At 52.7% G+C, this 26,434-nt stretch overlaps 1 protein-coding gene across 4 annotated transcripts in view; it reads right to left on the bottom strand.

The window, feature by feature from the left end:
- GLI3 (GLI family zinc finger 3) overlaps nt 1,629-26,434 on the bottom strand; it is a 294,444-nt gene continuing 269,638 nt past the window's right edge. For all 4 annotated transcript variants that reach the window (XM_021078943.1, XM_021078945.1, XM_021078944.1 and 1 more), the window contains 5 exons: nt 20,585-20,734; nt 19,380-19,544; nt 14,003-14,293; nt 8,749-9,076; nt 1,629-7,626 (listed from right to left, as the gene is read on the bottom strand). In XM_021078943.1, the coding sequence (XP_020934602.1) occupies nt 5,297-7,626; nt 8,749-9,076; nt 14,003-14,293; nt 19,380-19,544; nt 20,585-20,734 (3,264 nt within the window). In that variant the 3' untranslated portion in view covers nt 1,629-5,296. The remainder of the gene's footprint in view (nt 7,627-8,748; nt 9,077-14,002; nt 14,294-19,379; nt 19,545-20,584; nt 20,735-26,434) is intronic.

The raw sequence follows: 26,434 nt of genomic DNA, 5'->3' as shown, positions 1-26,434 counted from the left end.
GCAGCGCAAGTTTGATCCTTGGCCCGGAACTTTCCCAGGCCTCAGTGAGCCTGCTCTTTCCACCCCCACCCCACCCCCCTGCCAAACAAAGCCTTCCAATTATGTTCAACCTCTCAGAGTCTCTTTCTGCTTCTCAGATGAGAGGCTGCCCAATTCAGGAACAGTTTAATAAAGCCTATTAGATCTTCAAATTTACTCAGCCAATTTATTTTTTTAACAAACCAAAGGGGAAAAACTGCCAAGAAAATGAAGAGAAAGCCATGGAAGGAAAAGAGATGAATCAAACATGTAGGCACTTTGTTAAATTTTCCTCTTACTGGAGCATATTCTCCTACTGTATTCTCATTCGGGTAATATATAACGTCTTTGAACCAAAATTACTTAATGTAAATCCTTACGAAATGCCAAATGGATTGTAGCTCTGCCATCTTACTTCAAACTCTGCTTCCTTCATGTCTCTTTCATAGGAGGCACCTATTTTTTTCTGAATGCATTTTGGGCTCCTCGTATGAAGGATCTAGTTTTGAAGGCCGAGAATTCTGGATTCATGGCTGGAGTTCTCCCTTGTGGGTCAGGAAAGCATCCCTAAGACTGGAGAATCCCTGCTGGAGGCCAGGGAGGGAAATCTTCACCACTCATGGGACCGAGGTTCCTAGAACACAAGCTGACTGAGGCACCTGTGCATGTGTGTGTGTGTGCGCGTGCACGTGTGCACCCCTGTGTGCAGCCCTGAACCACCTGTCCTGCCCAGCATCAACCAGTGCCCTCAGCTGGTGGCTCAAAGGATACCAGATGCTACTCAGAAAGAGGAGCCCTTTTTCAGTCTTTTACAGTGATCTGGAGAAAATCCCTGCCAGCTAACGAGGAAAGAGGAGTGAGAGCGATTGGTTCTATTTCTTTCTGATGTCAGTTACTAAAAGCCACGAAAAAGTAGGCTTCTGGAGTTTCCCGTTGTGGCGCAGTGGTTAACGAATCCGACTAGGAACCATGAGGTTGCGGGTTCCATCCCTGGCCTTGCTCAGTGGGTTAATGATCTGGCGTTGCTGTGAGCTGTGGTGTAGGTTGCAGACGCGGCTTGGATCCCGCATTGCTGTGGCTCTGGCGTAGGCTGGTGGCTAAGGCTCCGATTAGACCCCTAGCCTGGGAATCTCCATATGCCGAGGGAGCGGCTCAAGAAATAGCAAAAAGACAAAAAAAAAAAAAAAAAAAAAAAAAAAGTAGGCTTCTACCATGTGAAATTTTCTGTTAACATGTGTTAGGGCATCTCAGGAATGAGAGGCTAATATATAAAAGTGGGACAAGTGGTTAGATGTTAAAGCTAACGTCCTCCTCTTGGAGTTTGGCAAAGAGATCAAATTAAGACAACAACCACGTCAATACCCGGCATGCCTCTCTGGTGCCCCTCATCATACCCCACGAGCAGGGTGTACTGCCTCATTCTCCACTTTAGGGATGAAGAGTCTGGTCTCAGAGCAAAAGCTCGCTCGGCTCGGCTTGAGTGTGTGTGTGTGTGTGTGTGTGGCAGGGAGGGGCAGGCCTGGGTCCCAGCTCAGGTTCTGTCTGGCTTTTCCCAAAGAAAGTCCTTTTTCCCATCAATGATGCATTAACTAAACAAGCCACGGAAAACGTTCAGTACAAAGAGCTTTTTATTGACCTTGTAAGAAACATTGTTCTTTCTCTTTGTTACAAAAAGACTAAGTGGTTCCGAAAGCAAAAGTCCAGTCCATCTGTGGCGAGGCAGCAGCCCCGGGCTTGAGGCGGGCGGGACGTGGGGTGGGGGCATCGCAGGGGCTACGGGCTGATCCGAGGAAGGCCCGGGGTGGGCCACATCCGAACACTATGCCTACAATACTTAAATGTATTTACACGTGTTTCTTTTAAAAAAGGATTACACATTTTATTTTTTAAAAAAATCTAAAAAAGGTGAAAACAATGAACTTGGACTTTATCTTACACGTTTGCAGGATACACGACAGTAACTTGTCAGAAGAGGACATCCTCCGATCAGTTCAAAACAACATGGGAAGCAGGTTACAAGACAGCTCAGGCTCCGCTGCAGTCGTGTGCGCTCAGCCGGGGCGCACGCAGCCTCGAGCCCTGATGGGGCGACACCAACGGGGCCTTCGCTTCCACGAGATTAACATAAAATAAGGCACATACATCGCAAGAATCAAAACTCTGTGGCTCAAGAGGGTGAGCCAATGTGTGAGGAGCAGGGGCAGTCCAATCAGGTCTTTGAAAAAGAAAACAAAGTGACTGACAAGGAAAAACATGTTTAACACAGGTGTTAAACAGCCCGACCGGAATATGAGCCTGCGTTAAAAAGCAGGATGTAAGCCTAGAGAGCTGGTGGTCTCTCCCTAAATGCTAGGGCCAGAGAGGCGGAGAGAAGATTGGAGGCTCGGGGTGGGTCCCATCCCGGGAGATGCCAGGTCTACAGAGACGCCTATCTGGACGGGACCTTTGCACACGACCCCAAGAGATCCTCCTGCCACTGCCTGTCACAACTGATCGTCAGCCTGCAAAAGACCACTTTCCTTTTCCGCCCCCTCATCCTTTTGAGTTTCCCATATTGAGAGAAGCCAAACCAAGCCGAAGCTTGAGTGAGCATCTCCTGCAAATCTGGAGGCAGGAGCAAGGAGAACAGGTAAGAGGTGCCCCAGAGAATGACCAGAAACCAAGGGAACCAGCAGAGACACATCCTTCCAAGCAGAGCAAAGGCGACGCGGGAAATGATGGTGACTGAGAAAGGCACACCCAGAAAGGCTGGCGGGAAAAGGGGTCCAGCGGGGGAGGAGGAGGAGGACAGGGGCCGGGCCGGGCCGCAGGAGCATGCGCGACCACACCAGGACCTGGAGGTTCGGAGTTCAGGGCAAGACGAGATTCGGGGATGGAGTACCGATCGTGTGACCAGAACCTGACCTGTTTGAGGACCATGGGAGAGCGCCTTGATCTTTCTGCCGAAAAGCAGCAGACGTACCTCTGCTTGTTCACATCACTACCTGTCTTCTGATGTGGGGCCCTGTTCCAAAGCGGAGGCGTCTTTTGACCTAAAAGGTGCGACATGGGGCAGGGGAAGGCGGGGAGGAGCGGGTGGGAGAACCTCAGCCTCCTTCTGCTCCCATCGAGTGGAAAGCAGACCCAGCTGTCTGAGTCACAAAGTCCCAGAGGGCAGCTTTGCTTCCACACTGGGATTCGTGGTCCACCGGGGAGAACACAAACATGAGAACAATGCACTGGTCCTAATATTCTTTCTATGACATGATATTTGATTGGATTTTGTCTACTGCTAATTTTTTATCTTTATTTTTGGCCACGCCCATGGCATGCAGAACGTCCCCAGGCCAGGGATCAAACCCTTGTCCCAGCGGCGACCTGAGCCGCAGCAGGGACAACGCTGGGTCCTTAACCATGAGGGACTCTTGATTATCGTCTTCAGCTAATTTAAATGGCCTGAGTAAAGGGTAAATGTCACGGAATTGACTCATGAATCCCTCTGGATAAATGCAACGCCAGGGTCAGCGGGACAGAATACAGCAGCTAATCTGAGGAGCCCAAGTCCTTGTTTCATAGTTTACGTATTCTTCAGAGTAAAATGCTGGATAATGCGTGCAGTCTGTGCACACACAGTATGTCTTTTATGTGGAGCAACTGCACATGGGTAGGAGCTGCAATTTTAAAATCTTTAAATGTTTTAATCCAAAACAGAAGTCCGGATTAAGTCCACATTAAAGACAAATGTCTTAATGGATGCATCCTTTCCTAGACTGGCTGCAAAAAACGGTATCCACACAGAGTGCTAAACTCCTTTCTTAGTACTTTTCAACACTAAAATGTTTGAAGCGGAGTTCCCATCGTGGCGCAGTGGAAACGAATCCGATGAGGAACCATGAGCTTGCAGGTTCGATCCCTGGCCTCGCTCAGTGGGTTAAGGATCCAGCCTTGCTGTAGGTTGCAGATGCGGCTTGGATCTGGCGTTGCTGCGGCTGTGGTGTGGGCCCGCAGCTACAGCTCCAATTAGACCCCTAGCCTGGGAACCTCCATATGCTGTGAGTGCAAAAAAAAAAAAAAAAAAAAGGTTTGAAGCAATTTATTCCAAATAATCTCTGTGAGGTTTTTATTTTTATTTTTTCTTTTATAGCTAAGTTTTCTCAATCCCCTAAAGCAGGGCCACTTAGAGTAGATGTACTCTTTCACTAGAGTGGAATTAATATATGTTAATGACACAGCCGGCCGTGGGGTTAAGTATACTCTATACACTCAGAACCGTAAGCAATCAATTCTCAGTTATCCGTGGTAGCGGGCCAGTAGATGGAAGGAACCAGCAAACGCAGCCAACCCACCAATACGCCCCAAACCGCTTCTACACAATAGCTGGAATCTGAGCTCTGTCTGCTTCTCACCAGATGACAGTGACCACAGCCCTGAGTGTCACCCAGTGCTCTTCCTCTCTCTCCCTGGAACGGCACCGGCGTTCACAAACAGAGCCGGCGGGGACTCCGGGTCGATGACCGAGAACCAACCACAGAGACGGCCCCACCCGAAGCACACGTGCGACAGGAAGAATTTCCACCCCTACGATGAGCAAACCAATTCTGCAAGGGCCCCAGATGTCGACCTGTGCACATCTCTCAGAAGGAGGACCTGAGCGGAACTGGGGCCAAGGAGCATCTCGAAAAACCTGTGGTCGATGCTCCGGTGCGCATCCGAAACGATCCCCAAACTCGCTATCCACGGCCGATGCTGTGCCCGACACGGGAACGGAAACCAAGAGAAACGAAACACGGCATAAACGCTGAGCCGACGTGAAGGGAGCTGTAAAGAGCCGGAAGGAGGACCCCTGGGTCAGAATCCCACCCACTCCTATGCCTCGGGAGTCACAGAGAAACACGTCAGATCCTTTCTTGTGACCTCTGTCTGAAAAGAAAGGACGTGCACATCACACATTGACAGCGGTTTACTAAAAAAATGGGGGGAGGAGTGGGCTTACAGTTTTTTGTTTTTTTTTAAAAGAAGGTGTTTCGAGAGTAACAATACTGATTCAAAACTGAAATGGAAGACAGTTTCTCCCTAGAATACTTTAGGGTTTTTGTTTTTTTTTTCAGTCCTTTTCCATAAAAGGAATATTCTTGACACACATCCCAGTCAGGTGACATGAGATTGCTAAAATACATACAGAACTAAAACAAAACCCAAAAAACAACAAACTAGCAAAAAATAAAAATAAAAAAGGGTCCATTTCATCTTTTAAACTCCTAAAGTCTCAGGTCTCTGGGCGGTCCTGGTTTCCTAACGCCTACTGCATAACTGCGAGGAATTTGCTCTCTTCTGCAAGGGAGGTCAGTAGCGAACTCATGTCCCCAATGGCCATGTTGGTGCTGCTGGCGGGCAGCGCGGGCAGCGGCAGGGCCGCGCGCGGGGTCGTGAGGCGGGAGGAGCTGTGAGAAAGGTTCTGGATGATGCTCGGGCTCAGTGCCCCTGACATCAGGCTGGCGTGGTCCGCGTCCTCGAGGATGGCATCGAAATCAATCTGCACCCCTTCCAGGTCATGGCTGTCGAGGCTGTCAACTGTGCTTGTCACCTGGTTAGCACCTGGGGAGAGTAACTCGGAGGTTTCGGCGCTGGCCCCCTGGAGCAGGCAGTTGGCTTCGGAGATGGAGAAGCAACCCGTTTTCGTGTCTTGCTGACTGAAGCCAACGGGGCGGTCATAGAACTGACCAGAGAAACTCTGCACGTTGGAACAGAGCGGGTGGGACGGCCCTGGCATCTCCGTCTTGATGCCGTTCACCCTGCAGGTCTGACTCGTGTCACTGAGCTGTCCCGACGGCGGCAGAGCCAGGCTGCCCCTCGGCCCAGCCTGGCGCCGGCTGCCCCCGTAGCCGGCACACGGCTGGTAGCCCCTGATGCCTGCCACGCCGGACAGCTGGCCGCCGATGTTGGGGGGCCCGGGCAGGCCGCCCTCCGGCCCCTGGTAGACGTGGAGGTGTGAGGTAGCGCTACCCTGCCCTAGCGTGTGCTGCGCGGGGCGGCCTGGCCCCTGGGGGTGCATGCTGTCGCCAAGGAGCTGATGCGCCAGGTACCCCTGTCCCACCGGGTCTTGGGTGGGCATGCCGTTCCCGGGGCTGCCAGCGGACTCATTCGGCGCCACCAACAGGCCAAAATCCGGCTGGCCCCCGCTCCCTTGCATGCTGCTTCTCAGCTTCGCCGCCTGGATCCCCGCATCGAGCAAGCTGGGGGCGCCGGGCTGCCTGGCGAGGCAGTTCCCATACTGCTGGGCCTTACAGGGCTGTTCGTGGAAGGCGTTTCCGTTGGTACCAGCTCCGCCGCTGTGGCTCACCAAGGGCTCTGGGCCGCCGAAGGCGCTGCCGTGCTCCCCAAGGGTCGGATACCCCCCCGCCGGGCCAGCCCCGCTCCTCAGGGAATTCTGCGGGTGGACGCCCGTGCTGCTGTACAGCCCGAAGGCTCGGGCCTGCTGCGCCGCGGGGCGCTGGCCGCACTTGAGCTTGGAGGAGGACAGGTCGGCGCTGCCCGAGCTGACTTCGTTCCACTGGATCGGCAGGTCGGGTTTACTGGCATCCGCGCAGGGCGGCTCCAGCCCCCGGTACTGCTGGCCGGTGTGGCCGGCGTGGCTGTCGGGCAGCCCGAGTGGGTCAAAGTCGTGGGGCCCGCTCCCCAAGCTGGGCCCGTGGGGCACTTTGCCGTCGTCGGAGAGGGCGCTGGGGAAGGGCTGCTCGTACCCTGCCTGGTTCTGGGAATGTAAATACTGCACCACGTCGTCAGGCAGGAGGTCCTCATCGTTCAGGTCCACGGTGGCGCCCAGGGTCAGGGACTCCATGGTGACATTCTCGCTAATGCTCGGGGGACAGGGAGACGCGCGGAAGTGGCGGGCCGGGCCCCCCTCGGGCCGCGTGTAGTTCTGCAGCACCAGGTGGCGCTTTTCCAGGGCGGGCGCCAAGCCCGGGGGGTTGAAGCTGTGCAGGCTGTTGAACCGCTGCCCCCGGGGCAGGGAGAGGCTCTCCGAGACGGTCCTCACCGGGTCGCTGGCCCTTCTCACGCCGATGCCCAGCGCGTCCTGGGGCAGCAGGGGGCGCCGGCTGTGACCGTGGGCCCCGCCGTCGCTGCACCTCCGGGGAGGGTGCACGGGAGGCAGCGTCCCCGCGGGCTCCCTGCCTTCGCCCAGCAGGGCCATCCTGGTCTTGAGGCTCATCCTCTCCATGTTGGGCAGCGGGGTGGGCGGCGGGCCGCCCGTGGCGGCGGCGTACTTGGCTTTCAGGCGGTACTGCTGGGCGGGGGTGAGGCTGAGCAGACCGGGCAGGCCGTCGCCCTGGCTGGCCTCGCTGGACCTGCGCGAGGCGTCGGTGGAGATGGGGTCGTACGAGTCGGCCACGCTCACGTTCTGGGGCCGGCCCTCGGCCTGGGACGCCTCGCTGGACCTGCGGCTGGAGAAGCAGGGGGAGATGCCGGAGGAGCGGCGGCTGCTCAGGTAGGCGGAGCTGACGGTGCTGGTGCTGCTGTCTCTCCGGTCGAGCACGTTCAGCACGGTGAGGTCCACGCCCGAAAGGTCGCTTCTGTTCGGGAGCAGGGGCGCGGGCCCGCCCAGACTGCAGCTGGTGCCCGGCTGCGTGCCTGCAGGGAAAGCGTGGGAAAGGTGGGTTCCTCTGGGGATGACTCAAACCAGGTGTCGGGGAGTTCCCGTCGGGGCTCGGGGGCTAACGCATTGGACTAGGGACCGTGAGGACGCGGCTTCGATCCCTCGCCTTGCTCAGGGGCTAAGGGCCCAGCATTGCCGGGAGCTGTGGCGCAGGTCCCAGAGGGGGACTGGATCCCGCGCTGCTGTGGCTGTGGTGTGGGCCGGCAGCTGCAGCTCCGACGCCACCCCTAGCCTGGGAATGCCCAGATGCTGCAGGTGCGGCCCCCCAAAGACAAAAAACAACCCCCCCAAACAAGTGTGGGCAAATGGTGATGGTATTTGGTTTCCCGGGCTACCCCCCTGCTCTGCAGTGCCAAAGGGCCGGAAGCATCGTGAAGGGAAGGGTGAGGCTGGGTACCAATAAAAGTTCATTTCCAAGAGCAGGCAGCAGGCTGCATGTGGCTGATCCCTGGTTTAAAGCATCCCTGGATGAGTCAAGCCCCTTCACAGGTGTAGGTCAAGGGCAAAGCGAAGAGTGAGGGACCTATATACATCAGCCCACGGGCCGAAGGCGTTCTAGGGGTCTCATATCCACTCAGGGCTTCTGCGACATCCTATGAAGGCCTCATGCACCTGAGTTGGTGGGGGGTGGGGCTCACCTTTGGGATACGCTCTGTGAGCATAAACTCAAAAACAACAACTAATGGGGAGCTGACAGTGGCAAAGGTTGCTCTCTTTGAATGCAGCCAACATCAGGTGAAGTGGCTGTGTACCTCCTGGTTGCAGACCGTGGAAACTGGAGACAGGTGCTAATCCGAGGTGCCCCTGGGGCTGAGACTGCCTTACCCTGGGCTAAGAGGTATAATTTCTGCATCAGCATCTGTCATACTTCTGGTTCCAGCACAACGCCTCTATGCCTGCTTTTTTTACACACCCGCCACAAAGGCAATGCTGATAGGTACGGTCCCGGCATCGTTCTGGACGGATGGGGAAGGGAGCAAATATAAAGCCATGGGCCCAGTGAGGCTCCCGCGCTCTGGCTGCCCCTGAGACAACAGAACGCCCTCCCCACCCCCCACCCCGCCGCCGTGCGGACACGGAGACGGGCTGTGACTCACTGTGTCCTATGAGAGGAGAGACCACAGGGGCTTTGGGGGGTGGAATGGGGTTCAGTCGTGGAAGCAGTCCGTTCACTTGTTTGAGCCTTTCCAGTTTGACATGCTCCATCCATTTGGTCCCTGCCGGGTTCCTCCGGGCTTGCAAAGCCAGGGCTGTGGTTGCCGTGGAAATGGTCGAGTCCATGATGGGGGTTTCATCGATGGCGCTGAGGTCGCCCACAGCACCTCCATCGGTCAGAGGAAGCTCGAGGCCACTGTTGGAATAGTTGCTGATGGGGGACTGTTGGCTGCTGCATGAAGACTGACCACCAGGGCTTGGCTGAGATGTCTGCGGGGCCAAGAGAAAGAAGTGTCACCCGAAAGACAAAGGCAAGGGAGCCCGTGATGAGAGATCCTGCGGACTCTCAGTGGGGGGATGAGCGGAAGAACTGCCTTCTGGTGAATGGAGGTGGCTGCCCTCAACCTCTGGACGGATGGATGGGCCGGCAGGCGGATGTGCAGTGAGGGGCTATGGACAGCAGGGGGCGCCAGATGCGGTCTGTCGGCCCGGGAACCCTGCCCCGGATGCCAACTCTGCCAACACGCGTCCTCAGTTCCACCCCACCCCTGTGACTTTATTCTGTGGGCAGATTCCTGAGCCGCTGTAAACCTCAGTTTCCTCATTCCAAAAAACGGGGACAATGTATTTATCCTCGGGATGGTCCTGGGAATTAGCTGTGAAGCCCTGAAAGCATGCACAGCTCAAAAGACCTGGATGAGGAGTTCCCGTCGTGGCTCAGCAGTAACAAACCCAACGAGGATCCACGAGGACGCGGATTCAATCCCTGGCCTCACTCAGGGGGTTAAGGATCCGGCACTGCCGTGAGCTGTGGTGTGGGTCGCAGACGAGGCTCGGGTCAGATCTTGCGTTGCTGTGGCTGTGGCGCAGGCCAGCAGCTATAGCTCTGATTCGATCCCTGGCTGGGAAACTTCCGTATGCCTCGGATGCGGCTCTATGAAGCAAAAAAAAAAATAAAAACATAACAAATTTTAAAAAAGACCCAGCTGTAATTCAACAGCTCCGAGAGCATTAGCAGTTAATTATTACAACTGCTTTCGTCCTCAGAATATATGCTCCAGAAGCACATGTCACCTTCCTTCCAACCGGCCCCTTGACCGGCTCAGGGCTGGTTCCCTGAGCCCTTGGAAGCTCTCTCCTTTCCTCTTGCTTTGCAGAATTCCGAGCAGGGCGTAGGTAAAGGCAGTTGCAAGGGGAAACGTCAATCACTAATCCTGCTCCAGCCAGAGGGCTGTCTGGGGGCTCACGACCATCGTCCTGGCCTCCTGGCCTGCACCTAGCATTTCACTAAGAGGTCAGGCCATGTTCTCCTATCCCAACCAAGTGGACTGGGTAAGACGATGCTGCAGCTCTATGGGGCTTAATCTAGTCCACTGGTTCTCAGTCAGGGAAAGGACCGCCCCCCACTCACCCACCAAGGGCCCCTCGCAACAGGGACCGGAAGGCCCACTGCCACCGTGTCTGGGACCACGGTACAAAATGGCCTGCATGAAGCAGTCCACACAAGCTGGAAGTGGCCCACCCAAAATCCCCCTGGTGGATAAACAGTCTCATCCTTTTCGCAGAGGTAAGAAAACTGACGTTCAGAGCTCAGGGGCTGCCCAAAAGTCACAGAGCAAACGGCGTGATGTCCAGACCCTCGGCTGGGCCTCACTTCCGTTTCCGGTGCTACCTAAAAACCAGAGTCTGGCAGCAGCTCAAGAGGAGGGAGGGAAAACCACACACACCCCATCGCAGCCGACTGTGGTCGCAGGTGGAGCCCCATGCTGCCGGGAAGGGGTCTAGACACACATCTTTGCCATGGAACCCGTCACACTTTTTCTGTGACCACAGTACACACACCCGAGCAGGTGAACACTTTCTAAGCGAGCATCACGTGCTACACTACGTGTGTCCTGGGCAACCAAGCAGAGAAAAAGAAGATACACAAATGTGGTCATGAATGAACGAAGCCTTGCTGTAAGTTTTTGCTTCTGCAAGAGGCCTGGCAGGTCAGAATCACCTTAGATCACCCTGAGCTTTGGGTGTCTTTTGCTCTTGGATTGTCAAATCACGGTGTGTGTATAGGTGAATCCGTGTGCAAGCACACACGCACGTGCAGACTCACACTTCCACAGGGCCTGAAAGAAGACACGTGAGCACCTGCACTTAGGAAGTGCTGCAAGGCGTGCAGAGATTTCAATATAGATTAAACCCGCCAACCAGAGCATCCGGATCTTGCTCTAAGAAGATGGTGCATGTCTGGTCCAAGACTAAATTTACACTGGTCAAGATGATAATTAAGTAGCCTTCGAGAACATCTGCTTGGTCGGCCCTGGTGTGATTTATTATGAAAACCTAGACAGAGAGAACAAGGCACTTCCACATCTACCCCCCACTTCCACATGCTGCATGTACAAAGCACAGGGCTTCGATGTTTGAAACATGTCTGAGCAATGTTCGCTACCAAAGATCTCACAAAGGACAAAGATGAAAGAAACATGAAACAAAGAAAAGATAAATGTTATAATGGAGCAAAACCAAGAGAACGGAGAAGCCAAAATTCCCTCACCTTATTACCCACTGTCCTTAGGAAGTGAGAACAAGGCATTGAGGAGCATTTACACAGAAGAGATGTTGGAGTAAAAAGAAAAAAGAAGAAAGAATTTAATTTACAGCACGACGATCAAATCAAAGACACGTTTTTAAGGAAAGGCTATTCGAAATGTGAGTTTCACGTGCATTCGTAACATGTCTATGAAAATATCTGCTTATAGGTACACAAGCAGGTCCGTCTACCTAGAACAGTCTCCCGTGGAAATTGGATTCACAGGTTAACCTCGCTGAGCCTCGGTTTCTGCACCTGCAAACTATGGTGCCCAGTCGCAATCTCTGCCATCTCGTTCCAGCCCTTTGTTTCTATGATGTAATTATTTTACAAAATATTTCACAACTTGGAGCACCTCAGGTGTCACTGGGCAAAATCATTGTGAATTTTTATTTCTACCAATTTTCCTTTCAAAGAATGGGTGTTTGGAGAAGAAATAAATTTCCTTGAGCTAGGGATGTATGTTAAAGGTACAGGAGCCTCCGCGTTCTTCGGATGTCCTAAAAACATAAATCATTGTCTTTCAATGACATAATCTAGGAAACCACAAATTCGCTTTCCTTGTTTCATTCAACACTGCAGGATAAACGGCTGCAACCTGTGCATAATTATTATACAGGTGGACTTTATTTTAGGAAATTGATAATGCTCCTCCTAAAAAAGGGTATAAAGGAGTTCCCATCGTAGCGCAGAGGAAATGAATCCGACTAGGAACCGTGAGGTTGAGGGTTTGATCCCTGGCCTTGCTCAGTGGGTTAAGGATCTTGTGTTGCTGTGGGTATGTTGTAGGCCAGCAGCTGTAGCTCCAATTCTATCGCTAGCCTGGGAACCTCCATATGCCTTGGATATGGCCCTAAAAAGCAAAAAAAAAGAGAGAGAGAGAGAATCCGAGTCAGTGACTCAGGTCACTGCTGTGGCTCAGATCTAATCCCTGGCCTGGAACGTCCATATGCCATGGGTGTGGCCGTTAAAAAAAAAGTATAGAATGTAGTTTATGATTTGATCGATTTAAAAGTACAGTGATCAGTCATAACATATACATAAACCTTTTACCAAGATGCTTTTAAAAAGCAAAGTACCGTTACCCTTTGGGAAATAATGATACATCTGGACAGCTTATTTGCATGATTTTAGGCTAGCGCTAAGGTCACGTTCTAAGACCCTTAAGAGTTTAAAGACAAACTCAGCAAGTCATCAAAAGTCAATTAAGTTGTGAAATTCCAGTCCGTAGATCCTGAAATTGCAGGTGCATGCGTTCCTGTCCACATGCACTGCTGCCGAGTGATGCCACGGAGGACCTCACAGGCTGTCCACTCCATTCCCGGACTTCTCTCATGTTCAGCCACTACTTCCTCCAACGGAGGAGACACCTGCCTGCCGGATCCATTTCCATGCACCTGGAAGTCGAGTCGAAGCACACGACCTCCACCAGGACTCTTCTTCCACCCCAGAGTTAACAGACCGGAGCCCCAAAGCCAGCTGATGCCGCTGCACATATGCCAGATACAAATGCGCCATCCCTCCTCCGACTGCGGCTCTGCATTCTTCCTGTCGTCTCCGGGAACATTTTAGATGCTTTAGTACAGCACAGGCGTAAAGCAAAGCCACCGAGTGACGTCTGTGAGAAGCCGCCACAAGAGCATAATCCACGTATCCTGTGTGTCATCGAACCATGAAAGTTTTGCTGATGACATCTTTCAAATCCCTCCCTTGCTTTTCTACTTCCTTGGTTCAGGCACCCGTGCAGATGTGGGCTCCGGTCTATCAACCAATCTCAGGAATGGCCCTGACACTGTCTGTTCTAAAAACTCAGAAAATCTAAAAAAATTCTCTTACATCCACCCCCACCTTTTTACTCCCGCTCACTCCCCGCCAGGGCCCCAGGGCTGAGGCGTGGCTGGGTCAGGTCCTGCCCCCAGCACTAGCTCCTCCCCTCTCTGAGCACTGAACTTGGCAGTCGTGGCCCCTCCACTGGGCATCACCTCCTCCAGTCCACCTGCCGTTAGTACCCGCTTAATCACTCTGACCCAGACTTGTGTTACGGCCCCATCACGCAGCATAGACATGTACTTGCTTCTCGGTCCGACTATCCCACTGGTTGGTAAACCCTTAAAGAAGAGGGACCATGGCTGATTTATTTTGGGGCACCAGGACAAAGAAGTCAGAAAACATGTTTACAGAAGGACTGAATGAGCGCGTCTCTATTTTTAAAGTTTTATTTTATTGTTTTGGCCACGCCCTCGGTATGGGGAAGTTCCCAGGGCCAGGGATGGAACCCGAGCCACAGCAATGACCATGCTGACTCCTTAACTGCTAGGCTGCCAGGGAACTCCAACGATTCTCGACATTAGAGGCCCGCTGAAAATGTGGACAGTGGGGTCTGTCTACCTGCCACCAGGTGGGTATGCTTCCAGGTCGATTTCAAAAGCCAGTTAGGAAACCTTGGGGCTCTTTTCTGGGCTGAGCTATTCTGTTCAGCTCAACCTCGGTGAGCAATCGAGGTGAGTGAGGACGGGGGCAGTGTCGTCCCCCACCCCCAGCGCCCTACCCGGCCCCTCGAAAGACCTGGGGCGACTCTGCGCAAACCAGAAGGAAAGCGAATGACATACCATGGGCTTCTCCGCCTTGACGGCTTTCACTTGGAGGCATTCTTCCCGCTTTGAGGTAGTGCTGCTGAGGTCCTTCTGCTCCCCGAGGGCCCCCTGCGTCGGCCGGCCGGGTGACCTGGCCTGCGAGTGGCCGCCGGAGTCCCGCGGGGGCGGGGGCCGGGGGTGCACGTCCCCGCGCTGCTTCTTGGTGACATGCGCCTCCGGGCCGTGCACCGTCTTCACGTGTTTGCGGAGGGAGCTGGGGTCCGTGTAGCGCTTGGTGCAGCCGGGGATCTTACACACGTACGGTTTCTGCCCAAGCCCCGAGAAGGAAAGAAGGAAAGAAAGGGACAGCGTGTGAGCGCGACTCCTCCCAGCGCCAGCCTTTGGGGCTGACCCACTATGCTGTTTTCGCTCTTTCAAAGCAGGATGCAAAGCTTTGAGACGCTTGAAGCCGAAATAGGGCTAATGTTTCCTAAAGGCCATGGCCTGGAGCCTGGACACATGACCATTGCAGCGTGGCCTCGGGGAGCTAGGAGCGTGTTTGTGTTCTCGGGAAAAGGCTCCTCCTGGGCGTGGGGGAAGGATCTGGCGTCACGTGGTGCCTGAAGCCTGGGCTGATGGGGGTGATGGTGGTAACAGGTGGTTTAAGAGACATTCGTCCTTTAGGGGGAAGAATGTGGTCCACCCCTGGGGAGCCTGTGTGAGGAAACTCCATCTGTATGTCCTGGTTCTCCGACTTACTATCACTACCTCCTTTGAAAAGGTGCTGTGACCATGTGAGAAAGGAGAATGTACACGGGTATGTGTCCCTGGGTCCCCTTGCTGTGCAGGAGAAAATCCACAGCTCACTGTAAGCCAGCTATAATGGAAAAAATCAAAATCACATATATATAGAATAAAAAGAAAATGTGCTCATTACACAGAGCGGCAGGATACAAAACAAGGCCTGCCATCTCTCCCAGGCCCTAAAATAGTCCCTTTGGGTTGCATCACCACCGCATGGCACGTTCAGGGCTCCGAATATTCAGAACCCATTTTTTTTTTAGTGGCTGCACCTGCAGCACATGGACGTTCCCAGGCCAGGGACTGAATCTGAGCCACAGCTGAGACCTAGGCCTCAGCTGCAGCAACACCAGATCCTTTAACCCACTGTGCCCGGCCAGGGCTTGAACCTGCATCTCAGCAATGACCCAAGCCGCTGCAGTCGGATTCTCAACCCAGTGCACCACAGCAGGAACTCCCCAGAACTCTTCTGACCTTCCGAGGTGTAAGCCCTGCCAGGGTGTCCACGAATGCTTCGTCATGAACCGATGCGGGCTGATGGATGTGGTCCCAGAGACACGGATTCCGGGATGAGCTTCTGCTCCTGAGAACTAAGGTCTATAAACTACTTCATGCTAAGTTCATTCTCCATGTGGGCCAGTGATCGAGTCTACAGACAACAGTCATAAAAATTATATGGAGCCTTCTAGCGCCATGTTTCTGTGACCAAGTCGCAGAACGGCTGGCACTGGAGTCATGGCCACCACCAGAGTCACAACTGTGATTCTGTTTACTTGGCTGGAAATAGAATATATTCATGGATGCTTGTAGGAGTCTCTATTTATTTCTCCGTATACCAGAAGGTGAGCTATTAGGTAAGCCATAATCATAAAAAACTGGATTAATATAATGCATCCATTATATTAAAAAAGATTCCCTGTCTTGCAGAATGATGCATTTTCTCTAAAAGCCCAAGGACAGACTGAGTGCTACCTAAAATGATGAAATGTCCTAATGTGTGAAGATTCTGAAAATTACCTGAGAGACCTCACCTCCAAATCTGAGATTCTTTGGGGTAAAATTGATTCCCATTAACTGCGGATTACTTCTATTCAGGAGGTTGTGTGATTTGCAGCAGCTCTATCTATCTATCTATCTATCTATAATGAAATGAGCACATCAAGTTCTATGCATTAGGGACAGAGGACTGGCTCTGACGATGAGAGCTATTATGGTATAGTGTCTGCCCCTGGCCCCGTGCTTGCTCCGTGCGCTGCTGTGACAGGCAGACAGGATGAGGGGCAGGGAGAAGGATTGCAAAGCCGGGCCAGCGTTACGTGTTTGGAGAGCTACTCTTTCCATCAATATGTGCCTGTGTCTGTCATGGGTTAGCCTGGAAATGAGGACGCAGCCAGAGGGGGAATGACTCTGCTGATGTTCACCAGCTCCTGCCTTCCCAGGACCAACGGCACACGCGAGTACGCGTGTGTTCCTGTGCCCTTGCCTGTGGACCTGCGCAAACCCATCCACAAAATCCCCACATTCCCACAGGGTCAGGAAACTTAGGTTTCACAACAAACTGCATTAACTCAGTTACACAGGGTGTGTCCCCAGTTTGGCTGCCATCAGTGACTGAAATGCCATCTACGTGCAGGCAAAGATAAATGCCGTTTGGATCCTGAGCCCTGTTTCCTGTGCCGGAGATTCAGCCTGTGGCACAGTCCTTGCCTTTCTGACCCCCTGAACGGAAAGACTGAGAACAAGTGATACTTTTTCTACTTGACTTGGCAGAATGTCTCCAAAGACATTTCTCGAGAAGCAGTGACAAGACTCTGCAGGCAAAGTTTTATAGGATTAAATCCTAAGGAATAGAAAACGTGGTGGGAAAAATAAGACAACATGAGTTATCTAGAGAATGCTCCCGAAGGATGTGGACAAAGAGGCATCGTGTTTTCACGAGGATGAGTGTGGGAGCCATCGGTTATCAAGACTCTGTGTCTGGATAAAAAGCCAGCTCCTGCGGTCACGGAAGAAGCTCAATCAGATCACAGACACACAGAGCTTTACCACGACGGGATGTCGGGCACATCACGACGACTCAATGGCCAGAGCCTGGATGAGGAAGCAGCATCGTCACTGGAGATACAGTGCCTAAAAGATGCTCGAGGATAAAAATGAGGACGAGAAGATGTGGGGGGAAAAACAAGAAGTATCCAGAACAAAGGTCCAGCGGCAGGACCCCTGCGGGCATTCTGGCATGGCAGTTCAGGCACCGGCCACTGCAAGGGTCCATTTATGGTCACCCGAGAGAAGGAGTCTAAATTTGTCCTAGAGAAAGAGGGAGCCCCTGGAACTTTCCGGACAGGGAGGTACAACCAAATCGGAACTCAAGGAAGCTGGCTTCGTCTGGTATCTCAGGAGGAACAGGAGCTGTGTGGTCTGGGGTAGGGAGACCTCTCGGAGGCCACGGTGAGGGGTGCAGTGGCCCCAGCTGGGTGGGACAGCCATGGGGGTGGGGAAGGAGGGTTAGATGAGCCTCCTCGAGTGGGAACTGCTCCCCTCCTGTCCGGGTCCAGCCTACATGCCTCCTCTAGAACAGCCGGGTTCTCCGCAGATAAACAGCTATCACTGTCTGTTCAGTGAATGAATGACGATGAAAATAAATGAAAGAGGATATGTGGATTTATCTAGAATTGTCTGATGACACAAATCCAGATGTCCTGGGCACACGTGACTTGGGTGTATCTGAAACTGTGCAACAGTCACAGGCAAGGCCAAGGTCTGGCTCTCTATGGAAAAGAGAAAAATGATGTACGTGTTTGTGAAACACTTTCATATACGTGTTTATGGTCAATGTTAATAATTTATTTTAGGTAAATTGCTCAACCTTGGTGAAAGGTCTTGTTGACCAAGATATGTTTTAATCTCATGATGGTGATTAAACTCTCACACAGCACTGCACTTTCTTAACCTCATGTCTCTGCGACTCTGCCTGTTTTGTTTTTATAAATTCGAAAAAAGGTTTTGCTATTAGGGTTGATTTACAGTCCTCTTTCACTGTCTGCTGTATGGATCTGCCCATCTCAGACTCTCTAAAACTTTGTATAAAAGAAGTATGGCAGATTACACGGCAACGACTGCACACCATGAAAGCATTTTTGACCTAAAAAAATGGGGATGTAGGCTCTCCTTTAAAATATCTGCTAACGGCCAAAGGAGGCGATTCCGGTTTTCTGATGCCATTGCGTGCAGGAGGGTATGTGTGAGCGAGCTTCTGAGAGTGTGGTTCATCCCTTAGAGAGGCTTCTGTCTTGTCCGTTTGGCTGAAAGGGCCACCTTCACCAGCTTCAAACCCAAGGCTGATGAGCTGAACGGTGCACTGGAACCACCGTCCGTCCCCACCTCTCCATCAGGAAGGTCTCAAGTGGGCCTGACTGGCACCCGTGAGTCAGATGGCAGCCACGCACGCCACGTCAAAATGCTCCTTCTCTCACAAATACGTTCAAGTGAACTGACCACACAGTTTGTAGGGTCCGAACTCCATCTCCTGTGACCAAACTCTGATTAGCTATCCTATGTCTACCAAAACGTGGGGAGCCCTCGTATTAATCTCTAGAGTCATTCAAGAGGAGGCGTCACAGAGGAATTGGAGCTCGATCTTCAAGGAGAAGGCAGAAGTCTGCAGGCAGACGTGCATTAAAATGCAAGCAAAATGGGAGTTCCCATCAGGGTGCGGTGGAAATGAATCTGACTAGGAACCATGAGGTCTCGGGTTCGATGCCTGGCCTTGCTCAGCGGATTAGGGAGCCGGTGTTGCTGCAAGCGGTGGTGTAGGCTGCAGATGCAGCTTGGACCTGGCGTTGCTGTGTCTGTGGCGTAGGCCAGCAGCTGTAGTTCCCGTTGGACCCCTCGCCTGGGAATCTCCATATGCCGTGGGTGTGGCCCTAAAAAGCAAAAAAACCCAAAATGAATTAGAAATCATTTTCATTCATTCTTAAGCTTCCCTGAAATTCTGGGGGGATGAACACCTAAAAATAGCAACACCCCCAACAGGAAACGTGTAGGACCATGAAGCTTTACTCAAAATGCTATCTTCAATAACGGACTAGCAACCACTCTGGGTGACTGAGATACAGCTTCCAAGATCCTTTGGAATTTAGAATGTCTGGAAATCCTATTTAGCCAGGGCCAGTTGCTCTGCTAAAGTCTTTTTTTTTTTTTTTTGGATATAATGCACTGGAAGAAACCGAGGAACAAAAGTCCACCTGGAGAAAGCAAATAAAAGTGGCCTTCTTAGCAGTAAGCTGTCAGCTGTCAACACCTCCCTTCTGAATCCATCCTGGGCGCTTCCAGGGTCGCCCTTTGAATGCATTCCTATTCCTACCACTAGGTGGCAGGTCTGAGCAGCCAGAAACCTCTTCCCCTTCACCTGCAGCTCCGCCTACACCCAGCCCGGGTTTCGGCCCTACCTCTGAGCCTTCGCCGCAGCGTTTGCACCCACTCGTGCTGGGAGCGGCCGGGAGGAAGTATAGTGGATGGGGCGCGCCTCTCCGCTCACTTTCCCCTAGAGGATTTTTCGTTTCCACCCGCGAGCTCTGGGCGCCACGCGCGTCTCCTGGAGGAGGAGCCTTACCTCGTTGGAGTGTGTCCTGTTTTGGTGCTTGGCGCGATCGGAGGCGTTGGAGAAAGCCTTGTTGCAGCCCTCGTGTTCACAGACGTACGGTTTCTCTCCGGTGTGAGATCTCAAGTGTGTTTTCAAGTTTTCTAGTCTCGAGTAGGCCTTTGTGCAACCTTCAAACTGAAGACAGCAGGTACATCTGGATCACCCTACAGTGACGGCTCAAGCCTCACACTCGATCCGAGCGGATGAAAGACCGACGATTCGAGGGGCAGCAGCTTTTCAAAACCGAGGAACAAAAGTCCACTAAACTCTGCCTTTATGGGGATTCAGAAGGGGCTCGGGGCAGTTCGAGAGAAAGCGGCTTCAGGGCTAGGAAAAATCCTGGAGCTTTTTTTTTTTTTTTTTTTTTGTAATAGGCCACTCAGTGTGGACAATGGGTTTCCTCATCTGCTCAGGGATCTCCTTGAATTCCCACTGATTTCAGATTCAGCACAAAGTTCATTAATATGGCTTTGTGTCCATACAAAGGCATGGAATTTGATCCTGTTTGTAAAGGGCCCTTTAAGATGGAAAGTACCAGGGCACCTTAGTGAAAGAAGGCTTAGCCTCCCAGGAATCCAGGCCTGTTCCTAGGTCTGCAATTGGGCCACAGGGACAGACTAGGAGGGTGAGGAAAACTCTTAAAGTTACAGAGGTGGTGGTTTTTAAAAGTCGACTTAAGTTTTTCAAGTCGAAACCGGCCCCTTCCTGTGCCCTCTGAGGCCCTGGCGTGATAGGCGTTGGCAGGAGGGGGGATGGGGAGGGGGTGCGGTGTTTGTCATTCCCAGTGCAGGATGGCAGGTCCCAGCTGCCGCCTGCCCCCCCCCCCCCGACACACTGCAGAACTAGGCTGTCTGACTCCGTGGCAGCTCACCACGTGGGGCTCTTTAAATTTTGTAATTCAATTAAACTTTAAAAATCAGGTCCCCCAGTCCCCTCTCAAGAGCACCTGTGGCTCACAGCCACCACGTTGGACACGCAGGTCAAGGTCATTTCCTTCCAGCATCCCCCAAAATTCTACCGTCGGCGTTCTTTCTCCATTTCTCACCTCCCACACCCCATTTTGGAAACCCTTCTTAAAAAGAGGAAGGACCCACAGGCACAAGGTCCCGGGAGGGACTGGCCCCTTCCCCGCCCTCCGCACTCCCCCATGTCCCCCCACCCCTGTGCCCACTCACAGTGCATTTGTGAGGCTTCTCGCCCGTGTGCCTTCGCATATGTACCACCAGCATGTACTGGGCTTTGAAGGGCTTCTGCTCCCTCGAGCAATCCAGCCACCGGCACACAAACTCCTTCTTCTCTCCATGGATATGGTCGTTATTTATATGCTGAGGTTTGGAAAAAGAAAGAAATCAAATGGAAATGTAGGACTCCCTTCTGCAGACAAGGGAAGGGGGTGCCCCAAATACCCCAGCCAGCCTTCAGGCTATTCAGAGGATCCTGGGCTCGTTAGCATGTTTCTTTAGTAAATTAGCTCTTACTGACCATGGAGGGTGCTTTCTAACTAGCAGGACTGACACGGTTTGCAGGAAGCCTGGGGTCCCAGGAAAAGTCCTGCAGGGGCATTGGAAGCCGAGCTGGGAGATGGGGTGAGCCATCCAGGTCCTCTCGGGGCCTCTGCTTCTTTCATCCGCCAAGTTGGGGTCCAAGGGAACTGACCCCAGAGGTGGCCTCTAGCTCTCACACCGTCTGGCCTTGGGGAGCACCTTGGGTTAGTGCCTTGGCTCAGACTGCAGACAGGGCATGCGCGCGCGTGCGCGCACGCACGCACACACACCCACACCCACACACCCACACCTGCAACGAAGAGCAAGAAAAACCAAAGCACTTTTTCAGATGGCACTTTCGTTCCAATTGGTGAGATCACTCCTTGGATGGGAAATGAACTTGAGACTGAAGGTGAGGGCCAGACAGATGATGGTCAACCAAAGACTTAGCCTCTGGACTTGCTGTCCTTATGTGCAAAATAAAGGAATGGACTACCTCGTTGCTAAAGTTCTTTCTGTTAATTTTGTTTTCATGTATTTTTATTTAAAGAAATGTTTTTGGCTGCACCCAAGGCATGGGCCGACCCACGCTGCTGTAGGGACAACGCCGGGTCCTTAAACCACTGTGCCACAAGGGAACTTCCTGCTAATCTGGTTTTTCAAATGAAGAAGAATTTCCCTGAATTCCAATCCAAGGTTTTGCAATCATATTTTATAAAGTTCCATGGATTCATCCATCACGTGGCCTGTGACTGGGAGACACGAGAAACCCACAGCAGTGCAGGAAGAAGAGGGGGTTCTTAACCCGGATCAAATTCAAGTCAACCCCAGTCAGACGGGCATATGATCTTAATGTCCAGTCATGGGTGATGGAGGAAATTTGTGCCCTAGGTTGATCCCATTGGTTTTATGCTCTGGTCGCCTCACACATGATTAGCCTTATTTCAAGACTTTTGTGAGACCTTCCCAAACATATAAACACATCACCAAAAGCATGTGCAATCGGAATTCCCGTTGCAGCAAAGTGGACCTGAATCCGAGGATGCGGATCCCTGGCCTCGCTCAGCGGGTGAAGGATCCGGCGTTGCCGTGAGCTGTGGTGCAGGTCACCGACGCAGCTCAGCCGTGGCTGTGAATGTGGTGTAGCCTGGCTCCGATGTGACCCCCAGCCTAGAAACTTCCCTATGCCTCAGATGTGGCTCTAAAAAGCAAAAACAAACAAACAAACAAAAACTAAAACAAAAAACCTGGGCAATGAGAAAAAGCTCCCCCGGGTTCCACGGGCTGCGAAGCAGTGACACGAGGTTTAATTACTTTTCTGCGTCAGCTCTGGTCCCTAAGTGAGTGGCCTCTGGGGACCTGAGATAAAATTCCATCCTGACAGTCGGCCTTTCCCAGCCACTCCACTAGGCGGCCAGCTACTGCAGGGAAACCAACCAACCAACAAAAGCAACAACAGTCTGTGGTGCATTTCTGGAGTTGCAAATTGGATGAGGGCAGAAAAAAAGCAATTATTGGGCCCTCTTCTCTCCCAGAGCAGCTCTCAGAAAGTTGGAGAAGGAAGTTCCGTTTCCATGGGGCGCAGTGGGTTAAAGATCCTGCGACGCCACTGCAGTAGCACAGGTTGCAGCTGAGACACAGGTTCCATCCCTGGCCCAGGAACAACTTCCACATGCCAGGGGTGTGACCGGGAAAAAAAAAAAGGCCCAAGGAACAGGACTGAGCAGCAGGTGACACTGCCCAGGGACGGGGCAGACAACGAGGGGCCTTTTCAGAAGCTCTGAACACGACGACGAAACCGCAGAGAATCCTTCAGGTTCACAAAGGCATCAAAACCCTGTAGCAGACAGATGGGCTTTTCCAACGAGAAGCCACCGGTCTCAAGTATGAGTGTTTCTTGAAAGTGATGCGGGGGAGCTCCCGGGTGGCCCAGTGGTTATGATTCGGCCTTTTCACTGCCGCTGAGTGGGGTTCGACCCCTGGACTGGGAACGGAGATCCAACCTCAAGCCTCTGCAGGCCATGGCCGAAAAAAAGAGAGAGAGAAATAAACATGACATAAAAAAATGATGCTGTGGTGCCTACGTGGATGAAGCCATGAGCGGCACAGATGTGCTGACCAAGGGACAACATGCAGTCTTTAAATTGATGCTCCGAGACCATGTCTGCAGCTCATCCGCATCACCCAGGATTGTCCCAGAGGCGTGCCGAAGCCCCGACTTTAAGCCGACATGGTTCGGAGGGGTTCTACAAATTCCAGGGAAAAAAGCAATGACCCCGCAATTCCACTCCATGAAAACTGCTCTTGGTTTGGTTTTCCCCCCCAAGTTATTAGACGTAAAGCTCCTTGGAAGGACAGACGTGATGAGGAATGAAGAAAGGATGGGGGAGGGGGTGGGCAGGAAGGAGGCAGGCAAAGGCGAAACTGGAAAACGGCCTGAGAATTTGGATGAGCTTCCTCCTCAAGTCAGGACCCACATCGCTTGGTGTCATAGTCTCAGCACCTCACAGGGGGCGCCAGTCGTTGGCACGTCTTCCATAAATACTGTTGGATGGACTGGCTCACATGACAAGCTGAACTTTCACTGGACCAAGGAAATTATACCTGATGCTTCTGCCTATCCCGCTTCGACTGCAGCTCACTGAGTATCAGAGTAAGAACTTAAGTAGGTGTTCTACTATTTTAAAATAATATACTATCAGGAATTCCAGAGGATTTGAGAGTTCCCTTGCAGCGCAGCAGGCTAAGGATCTGGCATTGTGACTGCAATGGCTCAGGACGCTGCTATGGCGCAGGTTTGATCCCTGGCCTGGGGACTTCTGCTAAAAAAAAAAAGAAAAAAGACAAATTCAAAAGGATTTGCAAGATCTCCAAACAGGACCCTTAAGTTGCTGGCGGGAGTACAAGGAGTCCTCTGTGATTGCAACGTTTCATTCACGGCCCAGGAATCTACCGCCTGTCCTGAGGACCGCGTGCCACAGCCGGCCCTATGCTGGGGAATCAGACAGACCCTATTCCTGCCCTGAGGAGGTTAGTCTCCTGGAGGGAAAGGGGTCATGGGATTAATGACGAGACAGTTAACGTCACGAAGGGAAATGGGAGGGTTTTAGCAAAACAAGGAACAGGGGGCCCCAGATCCCTTGGGAGCACACAGATCGGGGTCAGCTTCTCCAATGACGTGGCAGTTCCCGTAGGGACTGAAGGATGGGCAGAGACGTGGCAGGTGTGCAGGTGAGGAGGGGGTGGGGAAAAGCACACAGAAGCCCCCGGAGGCGGCCAGAACTTGGTGTCTTAGGGGAACGGGCAAGGCACACGCGGGGCAGGAGGAAGTGGGCCAGGCAGAGGCAGGACGCTCCCAACACTGCCATGGCCGGGTGCCTTCTGAAGGCTTGAGGGCTCCAGAGGGTACCTTTGAGGCAGCCAAGCTTGGGTCCACCTAAGATGCAGAGGGCTGGGCCAGGTGTCCAGCAGGGGACTGTGGTATAGACCTCGGGATGGAACTCCAGTACACCTGCCAGAAAGCCGGCACTGGGACGCCTGCCCTGAGTGAAGGGGCCTTCCTCGGGGAGGAGGAATGCCATGGGAAGGTAGCTGGGGGAGCGACGGCCCTGGCCCTTGCCCTTGCCGTCCCATGATGCTGGAGGAGGAGACTCTGGGCAGAGAGGCAAGAGGTCCCCTTCTTTAGGTGGGGCTGGCAGAGGAAGGGCAAACAGCCCCCTTGAGCTGGGTGGGAGGCTGGCTGGTACAGGATGGGACAGCTCTGAGGGCATAGGAGGTTGGAGGGTCAAATCGGATGGGGTTTCAGTATGATCAAAAGTGACCGAGTCGGTGTAGAAGCTGCCTACCAGGGTGCTGAGGGATCTGCCACTGAGCTGGGAGGGAAGAACTGAAAAATTAAAGGCTGATGAGGCGCTCCCGCTATGGCATAACAGGATCGGCAGCGTCTTGGAGCTCTGGGACACGGGTTCGATCCCTGGCCAGGCACGGTGGGTTAAGGATCTGGTACTGCCGCAACTGCAGCTTAGTTTGAGGCTGCAGCTCAGCTCTATCTGATCCCTGGCCTGGGAGCTCCATATGCCGTGGGGTGGCCGAATAAATAAATAAAGGCTGATGAGGGCAGTGACTGGAAAACACAAACCATTTCGTATTGATACTTGGCCAAGTTGCATCGGCCTTGGCCTCTTAGGACAAAATCTGAAAATCCCAGTGGCCGGAGTCCAGTGCCAATCAGTAAGTAACCCCCCGCCCCCCACATGGTCTCCACGTGGAGAGGCACAGAGGAAGCAGCCTCACCTTCAGCAAAGTTAGCCTCTCTGGAATGTTCCCTTCCTGCCTCGCAGAGCGGACGCCAGTCCTGTCTAATACGCTTTGGCAAGTTCCCGAAACTGCCCTTGGGTGCCAGCATGGATGCAGACCACGCGTTACTATTCTTGAGATGAGATACTATGACCTGGGCTGGCCCGGACCGGGGCCCCCTTCTGTCAGTTGCTACAAAGGAGCACAGAACAACTTCTGCCTATCTGGGTAACTTGAACGCATTTTGAGCTTCAAACATTTCCCGAAGCCAGATTTCAGGTTGCTCTTAAAATTCTAAGAGATCATAGACTTTCCATGTCCACGCGTCCTAAGTATTACCTATGCTTTAAACAGCTGCTTTCGGAGCTCTTGCGGTGGCACGAGATTTGCGGCATCTCTGCAGCAGCGATCCCCCCCTTCCCCTTCCCCCCCTCTGCCTCCCCCTGAGGGGGGCACAAAGGATCTGATGTTGCAGCAGCTGCAACATAGGTTGCAACTGCAGCTCAGATTTGATCTCTGGCCTGGAAACTTCCAAATGCCGCAGGAACTGAACAAAAAAGTGTGTGTGTGTGTGTGTGTGTGTATAAAGAGAGCTGATCTGGCCTCTGCAACAAGTACTCACAGAAGCTCACACTGGGTAGACCTGACATCGGGACAGGATGAGGGGGTGCTGCCCTGAATGAGCCCCAGACCAAGTTCTAATGAGCTGTGTGCCTTTGGACAGGTTTGTTCACCTCTTTGGACCTTAATCTTCTCCTCTTTGAAATGAGGGCGCTGGGGGACAGCTGACATCCACGCCCTTTTTCTGTAAAAAGCCAGAGACTAAACAGCTCAGGCTTCGCTGGTTTGCGTTTGAGGTTCCTGGCCTCTGCCAGTGTTTCAGGAGAGCAGCTCAGCCAACGAGCAAAGGACCGGGTGCAGCTGTTTGTTTCTGGGCACGGGAAATTTCACGGGTCGTGGGCTAGCCTTTTCATGCTTTTGTTTTTTGTTTCTAATTACTTAAAACTGCAAAATCCATCCGGAGCTCATGGGCTCTACAGACACAAGCAGTGACCAGATCGGGCCTGTGGACATGAGTTTACCCTCCCTGAGCTGGATGACTTTAAGGTTTCCTGCCCGGGCCAGCCGAGGCCCGGACATTCTTCATCAGGCTGATTTTCAAGCCCGAGAAGTAAATTAGAAGGAGGTATCTTTCCCCGCCAGAGAAAAGAGAAGGCATAAGAGAGGGATTGAAAAAGTCAGCAT

The sequence above is a fragment of the Sus scrofa genome, chromosome 18 (genome assembly GCF_000003025.6).
Source record: "Sus scrofa isolate TJ Tabasco breed Duroc chromosome 18, Sscrofa11.1, whole genome shotgun sequence".
NCBI classification, from domain to species: domain Eukaryota; kingdom Metazoa; phylum Chordata; class Mammalia; order Artiodactyla; family Suidae; genus Sus; species Sus scrofa.
The sequence above is the reverse complement of the archived record's forward strand: the minus strand, read 5'-3'. Positions and strand labels throughout refer to the sequence as shown.